Genomic DNA, 12,200 nt, shown 5'->3' on the forward strand with positions numbered 1-12,200 from the left:
TGAAAACGCACCTTTTCTGTATTCATCTCACAAACATTTCACCGTTTAACTTTACAACATTTTTATTTACGTTCCTCTCTATCTGCAAACTGCATTACTTGAAAATATAGCTTTTGTTGGCTCATGTTGAATGATGCCTCACTTGGCACTTTTATCCAAGTGTTTGCTAAATGTATAAATAACTGTTAATATATAATAAACAAACATGCAAGGGGTGGGAACTAACAAATATCTTTTTAAAGTTTTCAAATTCTTCACGTGGGTCTAGGCTTGACTGACACGTTACAAAGTGTCTAAAATCAACAGAGCGATATCTACCGTGCTAATCTGACAGATTCAACAAACCACAGCAGCCTCTTTTCAACTCCGCTATCTTAAAAAACAAATCTATAATATTGCTGGAGCCACAGGGATGAACGTTACTTTTGTTTTTGTCGATCAAAACCCGTTAATGGTTTTGCTTCCAACCAAACGGGCCATGACTCGATCCTGTCAGATTCGACAGTGCAACAAACGAAACGCCAAACAAACACGTTCAAGATGAAACCTCGCTGCAGGCCTGTATGCTGTATGGGCATGAATCTTTTACAATGTCTTCATGATGCTTCAATAACTCATGCAACAGATATCAATGATAACATGCAGGAATGATAAGTAAAGGTAGTTGCACGCCACGCGGTTACATAAGGAAAAGGTGTGAACCCTGCAAAACGTCTCGAGTTTCTCTACAAAGCATCTCAGATGTCTCCCTCGCTTTCAGACGAACAAATCAAAGCAGGAAGGAATGCCAGAGCCATCCTAAAAGAGCCTGGGCATACAATCGGGAGGCACGCGATGAACTCGAATGTACTGTTATTTACGCTCGCAGCCAGTCAAGTCACCTCATGCTTCACGCAGAAAAAACACAACAATAGGACTTAAGAGTGTACAGAAATGCAATTCTATCATGAAGCAATGTGCTCTCTCGATGCAGGTAGAGAAAAACAAACACACAAAAAAGTTTCAGTCGGCTTTAAAGCAAAACACAGTACAGAGTCTGCTCTCTTAAGGGTACTGAAAAACTCCAATTTGAAAGATGTCAAGCAAACCAATCTAATGTAGTATCACAGATGCCAACCTCAAGATTGAGCCTTTTTAATAGGATCCTGTGATCCACTGTGTCGAAAGCCGCACTCAGATCCAATAATTGGAGAACGGAACAATTTCCAGAGTCTGCCGATAACAGGAGATCATTTATTGGTGAATTTTCATCAGGCAAACACCCTATTATTGTTGGTGTACCCCAGGGGTCCATTCTGGGTGCAATGTTATTTTCTTTGGATTTGCTCACTCTTCGTTCTATATCCGAGTTTCATGAAGTGCCATATCACATTTATGCAGATGAAACTCAATTTTACCTCTCGTAATTTTATCAGGTTCTAATGCAGCGTCCTCTTTGCTGGCTTGTTTAGAGGACATCACGGTTTGGATGGACAATAGTTTCCTTCAGTTAAATCGGAAAAAGACTGAAGCTATTTTGTTTGGCCCTCCTCATCTTGTAAATAATTTGATCCCTACTTTGGGTCCTCTCCAAGAGAACATCCGTGATATAGTAAAAAAATCTGGGAGATATTCTTGATGCTGAACTAAAATCTGATCAACAAATCAACTCAGTTTCCTGCAGCTCAAGGGGGTTCGCAAGCTTAAAAACTTTCGCAGTTTTAATGATCTTGAGACTGTTATTCATGCTTTCATTTCAACAAGGTTGGATTAATGATTCTCATGGTTACAACTAGTGCCGAATGCCACAGCTCATTTTCTGACAGGGACCAGAAAAAGGGAGCATATTACTCCTGTTTTACCCAAACTTCATTGGCAAGATTTTGGTCTTTGATTTTAAAGCACTTCATGGTCTTTCCGCGTTGTATATTTCAGATCTGGTCCACTCCTACTCTCCTGTAAAATCCCTTAGATCTTTCTCCAAGCTGTTGTTGTCTGTTCCAAAAAGTTGGTGATAGGGATTTTTCAGTTCTTGGTCCTAAGCTCTGGAACACTTTGGTCCGTTAGATCTGCCCCTACACTATCCACCTTCAAATCATTTCTCAAAACTTATCTTTTCTCTTGGGCTTTTCCTTAACTTGAAAACACTTTTTGCTTTTATAAGGTTTATAAAAATGTTTTTATAGCACTTCGGTCGGCACAAGTTGCTTTTAAAGTGCGACTATATAAATAAACTTGACTTTGACTTCACTATCGCTTTAAATGTCTTCTTTCAAGGTCCACTAATAATTGTAGAAATGTGCTCGATTTATGTCAATAATGAGTGAAATTGTTCTGTAACAGGAGACAAAGCAATGGCTGGTCATATAAAATCAATTTCAATTCTGCAACCAGTTTTAGAGATTGCGAGTTGAACTTCACAGTATCACGGACCTTCATGATTCTTTTCTCAAGCAAAACGTCTAAATGAATTCAGTAAATTTTGTGCTCTACCGATGGGTGCGAGTAAAGCCCTGCATGTGCTCAAATCCGCTTCCACTTCTCTCAGCAGTGACAGAAATGCACAAAACAAGTGAGCATCATTGAACCGGCTGGAAGTCAGACACCGTTCACTGAATTCTCCTCGAGTTGAATGTAATAATAACTTTCATTATAGGCTAAACGTAATAAACTAATGGTTTTAACGTTCAAAGATTTGTGCTAAAAGTCAACATGAAAGTAGTGCATGCTTCCTAAAATCTTTAAACAATTAATAAAGTTTTGTTTGGCTTGTTAACATTATAAAAACACGAATCCACTACTTCTGCCCAGAATAAACAACCAGCTCCCTTTAAAACCCTCTTGAAAAATACAATGTGAGCAGTGCAGAAAGTACTTACAGGACTCTTTTCTACTTAAGCCATTAATTAATCTTATAAATGACATTACATTTAACAGTATAATGCAAAACACAAAAAAATATATATTTAAAAAATGTACGTCTTTGCTTTTTACTCAATTATATGATTGAAAATGTATTAAAAACGTTGTATTTATTTTGCATTGTATAAACTGAAGGTTTCGATACAAAAATCAAAAAAGGATTTAAAAAGAAAGTTCTTTAAAACAAGGATTTGACTAGAAGAACGACTACAAAATATCAACAATAGGATCCACTAATATTAGTAACAATTGAATTCTTCAATTTGTCAAGTTTTGATTCATTTTCTATGAGCTTTATGTTTCGCTATGTATTTCTTTTGTGTATTCGAGTTAAACCCATTCCCTAATACACAGAATTTTGCCTTTTCCAAATACCCCTATTCCAGTTTAGTGTTTTACCATTTTCTACCACACACCTCATATTTTGGTTTAATCAAACCTAGGGTTTAAAAAAAGGTTTTAACACCAGAATTAAAATAGTTTTTCATGTTTTTCTTATAAATCTGCAGTCATATTTTTGAAATTGTACTGTTTTATACCGCATTTACAAAATACACCGTACTTTTTACGCCGGTAAAATACCGTAAAATAACGGTTTTGTCATGGAGAATGACATGTTTTTCTTGTAAATTTGTAGTCCGTTTCTGTAATTTGATGGTTTTTAACGCATTTCAAATGATGTGAAAAATCTGTAAAAAAACTGTTCAGTTCCATAAAGGTCGAAATACAAACGAATGATCTACATAGTACAATTCTGTATAATTACATTTGTAATGTTCATTCAGCAGCTCAATAAATACCGCAGAGTCAGTTTAATTGAAATCCACTATTCAATGAGAATTTATTGTCACGAGCACAATTTATAGTCATAAAGTTACACAAAAATAATGGAACACATTTACACAATTTATACAATTCTAAACTCATTGTACAATGAACAAGCTAACTAAGTAACAAGCGTTACATATGTACTCACATTGCACACAATGATATTAAACCTACACAAGTATGTAGTAGCGGTGAGTGACATAAAACACGGTCCAACATAAAAATCGCATTATTTACATGAAAACATCCGTTTGATTAGCAAAAAGATTTAGATTTCCTTTCAAGTCCATTTCTATCCAGTTGTGGCATCATCGAGTTTCATTGTGAAAAAAAGATCGTAGAAGTCCACTTCATAAGTTCAAAAGTTAATTGTAACAATAAATTGCAGTCGCCACACAGTTTACGATAAACACCGTGAATGCATTTGCTTACATGTATGAGGCCGGTGCTGAGCAATTTTGTAAGAAACCAAAGTTTAAAAAATTCTCAAAATCTTAAATGTTTTATTCAAATACTTTTTTTGTCTTTACATCCATCTACATGTATTATTAGTTCAGCTAGGTTATAGACATCACTACATAGACTACATTTTACACATTAAGCGTCGTTTCGCAATATTACGACCTGGCGCAGCATTAAAAAATATCACAGCGTATTTTTTTGTCAGCAAGATGCTGTTTGGCAACATGAAATGAGGTGCAACACTTGAAGAAAACTGATTCCTTCACATCACAAAAAATTGAGAAAATACGCATCCTGTACGATAAAATAGAGATGGGGACTTCACTTCGAATGAATAGCCTCGGCTAATAGCGTCATTTATTTGCATGCACGTTTAGCGTTGTTTAAGCACCCGATTCATTAAAAGAGGTGTGCAAATTACACACACTCCAAAAATCTCTGTTGAACACAAATAGCACATCACAATCAAACGCCTCTTTTAGACAAACGTCTGTTCGCAACTTCAATAGTGCTGATTTTTGTAAATGTGCGATTTTGCGGTGAAATCCGCATCTGTTTGGTAATAAAAAGTCTTCACACAAGACGTTGTGTGGTTGTAATTGTCTGCATCCGAGCAAAGTCAATAGAGCGCTTAAAGTGAGCACAAATTGAGAAATGAAGCAGCGTCATGTGCACGTGAGAGATGAAAGTACTGCAGTCTGAACCAAAAACAAAACAAACAAACAATCGAGTCCGGTTACTCGGAAAACGGAGGGAACATGCCGAGGTCAGCGAAGTCTTCAATGTTGTAATTGGTTGTTCCTTGAGTGGGATCCCCAGCCATCGGTAGCATGTCCTGTGGGATGGGAAAAGAGAGCTGTGTGAATGAGACATGTTCAGAGTTTCTGATTGCTTTTGTGATTTGGAGTCGCAGTTCGGCGGTCAGCGCTGCTAAAACGTTTTGTAGAAACGAACATAAAAGGCGGATACACGTGTTTATTTCAGACCTGACTGGGATTATATCACATAGTCTAGACCGTACCTGAAAGACCTCGGTCTGGTTGGATTGAGTGTGGGGATGAGGATCTCCACCCTGCTGGCCGTGGTGTTGACTCTGCCACTGGGACCAGACCTCTGAGGGGCGACCCTGGAACTGCCCTCCGCTTTGACTGCTTTCTCCTGAAACATCTGGAGCAAAAGAAAACACGGCCACATTGAGAACAGCTCCGTACATACGGTTAGAAAATACACTGTTACACCAGCATCAATCCTCATTCAGTTCCTGATTGGTTGAATAGATGGTGCTTGTATTCGGCCAAAACCTGTATATGTAAGTCTTCTGTGAAACACAAAAGAAGATGTTTTGAGAAATGTCTCTCTGATTTTGTGTCCATAACTGTGTTCCTTCCTGACCCCGATCCGACACGGACGCGTTTAGACTTTGCGATATTAACTTTCATATTATCTGCAACACGTCTACAGTTCCGCCGTCTCAATTGAGCGTGCTTGTAAAGCACTTCATCCGTGAGACCTCCATTTCGCTCAATTTGTTGCGCGGGGGGGGGACCCGTTTAAACGCGAGCATCTAGAGTCTCTTCACCCCCGGGGCTCGAGTATTTGGTTAGCGACCGAGTGAGTCGAGGAGACTAATGCGCGCGTGTGGAGGGAGGGAGTTTTGGGCAGGATGGCACGGCGATGCCCTTGGGCGCTTCCCTACGCTCTCCATGTTGATGAGACGTTGATGTAAGGTCAAACTTCTCATTTCCCTACCGCGCCGATAGGGTCTCTCTTTCGCTCACCCTCCCTCCAGGTACGGCTATTTGCATCCGCCGATACGTCTGGTAAATCTCTCTATCAATATTTCTTTTCGTCTTGAGCGTCTCTCCCTCAGCAACATGTCCGTGTGGCAAACCGGCATCGTTCGGAGTGTCTGGAGCGCGCGCGCGTGTCTGTGTGATAAGATAAAAAGCGCGCTTCGCCCGAGCGCGGCCACTCCATCAAAGGTGACGTTTTGCATTTTGTAACAATACCAAACGCTGCCGTGACAAAGTGAACTCTGTTCAAACACTGAGCTGAGCTTTATCACAGTCCAGGGCTTCGGCAAATCAATACTGTGATGTTTAACCCGTTAACTGTCACTGTTCCATACATGGAGCACCTGAGTTTGCTTCAATATTGTGCATGGAATTTCTAGTCGAATCATGACAAACTATATATTTTTGGAAAGGTCTAAGACTCTAGAATGCAATTCTTTTTGGTGTTTTTTCGAATAATTTATCCAGGAAGAGTAATTGTTTCTTTTTTACGAAGAGTGTACTTAGATTTGTTAATGTCCTTTCACTTGTCACCGTTCCGTATACGGAACACCCACGTTTGCTTCCATATTTTTGTGATAATTCTGATCTTATTATGACAAACTATATATCGTCGGAAAGGTCTGAGACTCTACAATACATACTATATGATTTTTTTATAAAATAAAGTATGTAGGAAATGAAATTGATGCATAAAGGACGAGAGTGTGGAACACCTACATTTAAATCAATACTGTGCATGTAAATTCTTATCTTATCATTACAAACTTGATATTGTTGGAAAAGCAAATTAAACTAGATTACACATTTGATCAGTGTTTAGAAGAACAATCTATTTAGGAAGATACATAGATGATAATTGATTCATAAATTAGTGTGCATCAAAAGCATATTATACAACAATATTCATAAAAAAATATTGTTTTTATGTTGTTTCTGTGCTTTTGTAGTTTTTAATTGTGTCTGGTATGTGGAAGAGTAAAAAAAAGCATCTCAATGTTCTTTGTGGTCAAATATTAGTTCAAGTGTTAAAACCAATGGAAGTCTATGGGCCCCCTCAAGCATTTAGGTGGTATGGCGGCTAAAAAAAACTTTACTTAACAATTTTATGTATCATTACCAAACTTGATACAACATTTGTTGACCCTTGGGACTTTGACCTTCGGAAAAAAAATCTGATTTGAATTTTTTTTAATTGTCTTTTTTATTATTTTTTATACCCTAAACCTTTTATTTATTTTTATAATAAAGCTATCAAAATCCCTTTCCAAAAATACATTTTTTGGTGTGATTTTTTTTAGGACTAATCTTCTAATTGTCTTCTTTCAAGCGAGACCAACCGTAGGTCTTTATTCCAAAGATTTCATGAGTTACAGCCATTTTAGTTCCAAGAGTGCGTTTTCATGTGAATGCTCAAGAAGGGCCCTGACGTGGAACAGGTTAAAAGCGACGTTCAAAGTGATAAATCCAGCTCTTGAAACCTGCGGAGACGTCTGGAATATTTACATAAGCAGTTTTAAATGTGTGATGCTTGTTTATGGATTGCATTAGGCGAAGACCAATTAAAACAAGCAATTTAGACAAGCTGTAAAGATGAAACGCATTCAGACCCGACAGATTCATTTGTGACCAAAAGATTTCATCTCTGTATCAGACCATGTTTGTATCAAATCTGTGTAAAACGCATGACTAACACGACTGTACCGGTAGGCTACATATTAAGATGTAGTAAAGGAATTGTTATGAAAAAGTTTGTCTTGTGTATAAATCATCCAGGGTGCACGTTTGTTTGGTTGTGCATTTCGACTCAAAAGTGCATGAATAAAACATTTCATGAATCGGAGCCATCCACGGGTACATTTATTTTCGGAATGGAACTAGAAATGCATCACGGATTCATTTGCTCGATAAGGTAAAACAGTAATACGTTTTCACATTCGAAGTGACAAAATGAACGATTCCAAACATTCAGAAGCAAACAGATGCCAAGCACCATTATTTCCTTGTTGTGCTTCCCCAAGGTCACAAGCAAGGTTATTTAAGTTGACAAAAACAAATTGGTTGAAATCGAACACTATATCGTCCTAAAAGTTATAAGAAAAACTTGAAATGGTGCCTCAAAAATATACTGTAATAAATAATACAATAATAATAATAAAAGCATAAAATCTAAGAATAAAAGCCAATTCAAAATATTAAAACTCAAATCAAATCCATAATATGGTCGCAAGAGATCAATGCATCAATTTGCTGATATAAATGATTTTACAAAGCAATAATGATGCAGTACCAAAAAAAATGCAATGTTAATACCCGACTCATTCGAAAAAAGTCTCTAAAGGGATAGCAAACGCAAAAATACCGGTCAAATTCACCCTCTATGTGACTCTTACTCTTTGAAACACAAAAGAAGATATTTTGAGAAATGTCTCAGTGGGTCCGTGTTCATTCAATTCAAATCAATGGGGTTCAGCGGTGTTTGGTTTTCTTCAAAAGATCTTCTTTTGTGTTCTGCTGTGTAAATTATCTGTGGTAAGTTAGCGGCGTTACACCCAAGTGGAGCAAAGCGAGTCCAAGCGTCTGCTCCCATCCGTCCGTTACGTGTTTAAGGAGCGTCCACGTGACAAGACGATGATAAATGTTCCATTTGTGTTAATGGCACCATATTAAAAAAGAATTATCTGGACACAGCTCTATTTTCAAGTGGCTGGCAAAAGCCTTCAGGGTTTGGAAAGCCATTCGGTGCGTGATGCACTCCAAATGGAAATGGATTTTTTAATGTCACCTTTTTAACATAAATGACTTATTAAATGGATACGCTAATCGCAGGTTGGAGGTAGAGAGATTCCCCCGAGGGAAACAACGAAGGAAAAAAGTCTTCTCCGAGCTTTCGTGCTTCAAATGAAATGCCGTTGGTGGAACTGAATGTAATGGAGAAATAAGACGAGGCTTCGTGCGGCCGGATGAGAGTCAATAACAAGCAGTTTCTCCCCGTAAGCTCTTCGGTATTTTCTGTCTTTGGAATGCGAAAGGTTGCACAACTGTGTTTGTGTGTCCTTGCCCTCCGTGTCACGCTGGTCAAATTCCACACTTTAAAGTGTCAAAGATGTACAGAAACCAGATCTCCGGCGTGAAGCGAGAAGGTGCGACGCATGACAGATTCATTAAAACTCACTGCGGGGGGTTTAAAGTTAGAAGCCACGTTTGAAAAGAGAAGCGTCTCGGGACTGATGCGAGATCACGCGATGAACCTTGATCCTGCTCAACGTGAGGTTTTCACTTTGTGAGACGGAGGGTTTCGATTCCATTTCATGATCCATTGTTACGAAGATTATTATTGACTCCAATACGCCTCTCTTTAAAAGTAAAATGGATGTGTGAACATGAGGCTTTATGGAATTGCTCATTTTGATTGACAGAGTCTTTCCTGATGTACGTTTTAGACCACCGGTTCCATCACATTTAGGCGATTAGCTATAATTAAAAGTAATAGAGCAAATTTACCCAATGAAAAATGAGGCGCATTATGTAACGCACTCGTGATTGACGCTGTCGTGTCAATGAGGATTTTTTCGACGACCAAGGAACAGACACTTTATTTCTTGCTGTACAGCAGAGATTTATAACAAAAACTTACTACGAAGGTCTTTTACGATCACATTGTTAACCGGTGGAGAACATCTTTCCGTGTCTGTAGCGTGGATACTACAAGTCTGTTTCAGTCATTGACTGTTAAGGATTTTATGGGAATCTATAAATCGCCGTATGTGTAAAAGTCTGAAAGCACCCATGGGATATTTTCTTTTCCAGTGGTGTTGTAATGGATCGGATCTCTGTTTGAAGTGTGCGAGGGATCTTCTGAGCTACTTTGGATAAACACGAAGCTGATAGTACAACAATAGTAGACGACAGAAATGTCACGATTCTTGACGCCACAGCAAAAACGAATATGGTGTTGGGCACTTAAAATGTTAAATATGGATTTACAACAACAAGAGTGTTTTACACTGAAATATTGAACGGAAAGTGACCGTAATATGTCAAAAATAATAAACTAACGTTAGTGATTGTATTTATTTTTCATCCATGTTGCCGTCTATTAGCGACGTGACATATTTAAGTGTTTTATAATTTTTCTATATCAGAACCAAACTCTTTATTTGTTGTTTGTTATATCTGAAACGATATGTAATGTGCATTGAAGTTAAAATGGCACAATCTGTCATTATAAATGAACAGGTCTTACCGAAAGCAGTGCTGCGATTGGCCAGGTTGGAGTAGGCGTTGCCGGAGGGTGAGGAGGTGGCGGGACTGGACAGCGGGCTGTAGGAGGACGGGTCGGCCTGGTAACTGTGACTGGAGCCGATGCCAAACGGTGAGGACTGAGCTTTACTGGACTGTGCCGGAATCTGCTGCTGTATTGACATGAGATGACATGTTAACATACACATACTTAAATCATTTACACCCTTCCTTCCTTCCTTATGTCTCTCTTTCTCTTTCTGTCGTTTGTTTTTTCGTTCGTTCTTCCACTCTTTGGTTCACCCGTTCATTCTTTATTCCTTCTCGTTTCGTCATTCCATCTTTTTGTGTTTGCTTCTTTCTTTACGTCTATCGGTCTGTCAATATTGTCTTCTGAACTCTGATCAGTAACCAATAAGTGATAGACGGCACACCGACCGGTTATATCTCTAAATATGATGCCTATACCTTTCCACCTTTTTTTATTTAGTTTTCTCTTCTATTTATTCTCATTATCCGATAAAACTATATGTGAAGAGTTTGGTTCCAAAATAAGACAACTCTCCAAAAATCATGTTAACATGTTTTTATTGTGTTCAAATCAAAACAAACTGCACTTTGATTGATATTAATTGGACTGCACAACAAAATTGATTTTTGAAATGAATGAGCAAAAACGGAGTTCTCTCATTTCGGAACCAAACTCTTCATATGATACAATAAATTGATATTCATTTGTAATTGTAATCAAAAACAATGTTTTTGAAAAACAAGAACTATTAGCTGCGGTTAAAAGCTCTGAAAGACGACATAATGGGAAATTTAGCACCGGAGGTGATGCATGTACCGTTCCTCTCACCTGGCCAGAGAAGGGCGGTCGGCTTCCTGTCCACGACACCTGACCGGAGTTGATCTGCCGGGATATCTGGGAAAGATTCTGTCCAGCCGTACCGGCCGTTGCCTGGATGTCACTGACCCCCGGGACGTGAATGACGGACGAGCTGGAACACACACACACATTACATTTACATTCATGCATTTTAATTTCTTCCAACAAGATTTCATGTGCATTCACGTTGGAGTGCGTCCCAAGTGTGATATTGCTTTTATCGTACAATTGAAAGCATATAAGAAAATAACCAATTGTTAACAGTCGTCTTGTATTGTTGTGTACTTCGTATGGTTTATTTCAAGATTTCTGGTTGCTTAGTTCATTCATTATTATTACTATTCATTATTTTTCTGAACAAATAAACTTGACATTTATTGTACATTGAGTTTGTGACTATTTAATATCCAAAAGGACAAGCAATTGCCTTAATGCCTAATATGTACATCTGAATTGCTTCGGTTTGCTATAGCGACAATGAAAAAAAACATCTCCATCAGTTTATTTCTTACAAAGTTATACTGCTAGTTGTAAATAAGGATTTTTTTGTCTTTGCTTTAATACTCAACAGACTCGTACCTGAAGCTCTTGGCCGAGTGTCCCGGTTGGAATGGGCTTCCTTGAGAGTAGAGCTGCTGTCCTCCGGCTGTCGACGACGGGACCATCATCTTCTTATCAGCTAAACACCAAAAGACAATCGCCATTCACAAAATAATTCACAAAAAACAACACAGTGCAGGTTATAGAAACCAAGACTGGATGAAAACCACCATGAAAGCCCATGTGCAATCTAGTGTGCATCATGTCTGCTTTTCGCCAAATGATATGTGACATTTCTTTCCCAAATGTATGAGCTTTGGTAGAGGACGGGAAAACGATCAGTGCAGTTATGAAATTGATACCAAATTTACATTTTGATCCGTTTCTCATGTGAAGCTCTCGTATGGCTTTAGAGGACTTTGATGTGTACGGACGTGTTGTATAATGGCAACGTCGTCATTTTCTAACCCTCTTGTCATTTTGAATCTGTTAGACTTTTTTATTCTGCAAAACACAAAAGAAGATATTTTGATAAAAGAAAACCG

The 12,200-nt window shown here is 38.3% G+C and overlaps 1 protein-coding gene across 4 annotated transcripts in view; it reads right to left on the reverse strand.

Annotated features, from left to right (window-relative positions):
* Positions 1–3,714: 3,714 nt before the first annotated feature.
* The window catches only part of arnt2 (aryl-hydrocarbon receptor nuclear translocator 2), a 50,011-nt gene continuing 41,525 nt past the window's right edge, over positions 3,715–12,200 (reverse strand). For all 4 annotated transcript variants that reach the window (XM_079487156.1, XM_079487155.1, XM_079487154.1 and 1 more), the window contains 5 exons: positions 11,695–11,794; positions 11,086–11,227; positions 10,231–10,399; positions 5,213–5,358; positions 3,715–5,026 (listed from right to left, as the gene is read on the reverse strand). In XM_079487156.1, the coding sequence (XP_079343282.1) occupies positions 4,928–5,026; positions 5,213–5,358; positions 10,231–10,399; positions 11,086–11,227; positions 11,695–11,794 (656 nt within the window). In that variant the 3' untranslated portion in view covers positions 3,715–4,927. The remainder of the gene's footprint in view (positions 5,027–5,212; positions 5,359–10,230; positions 10,400–11,085; positions 11,228–11,694; positions 11,795–12,200) is intronic.

The sequence above is a fragment of the Barbatula barbatula genome (genome assembly GCF_947034865.1).
Source record: "Barbatula barbatula genome assembly, chromosome: 1".
Classification (NCBI taxonomy): domain Eukaryota; kingdom Metazoa; phylum Chordata; class Actinopteri; order Cypriniformes; family Nemacheilidae; genus Barbatula; species Barbatula barbatula.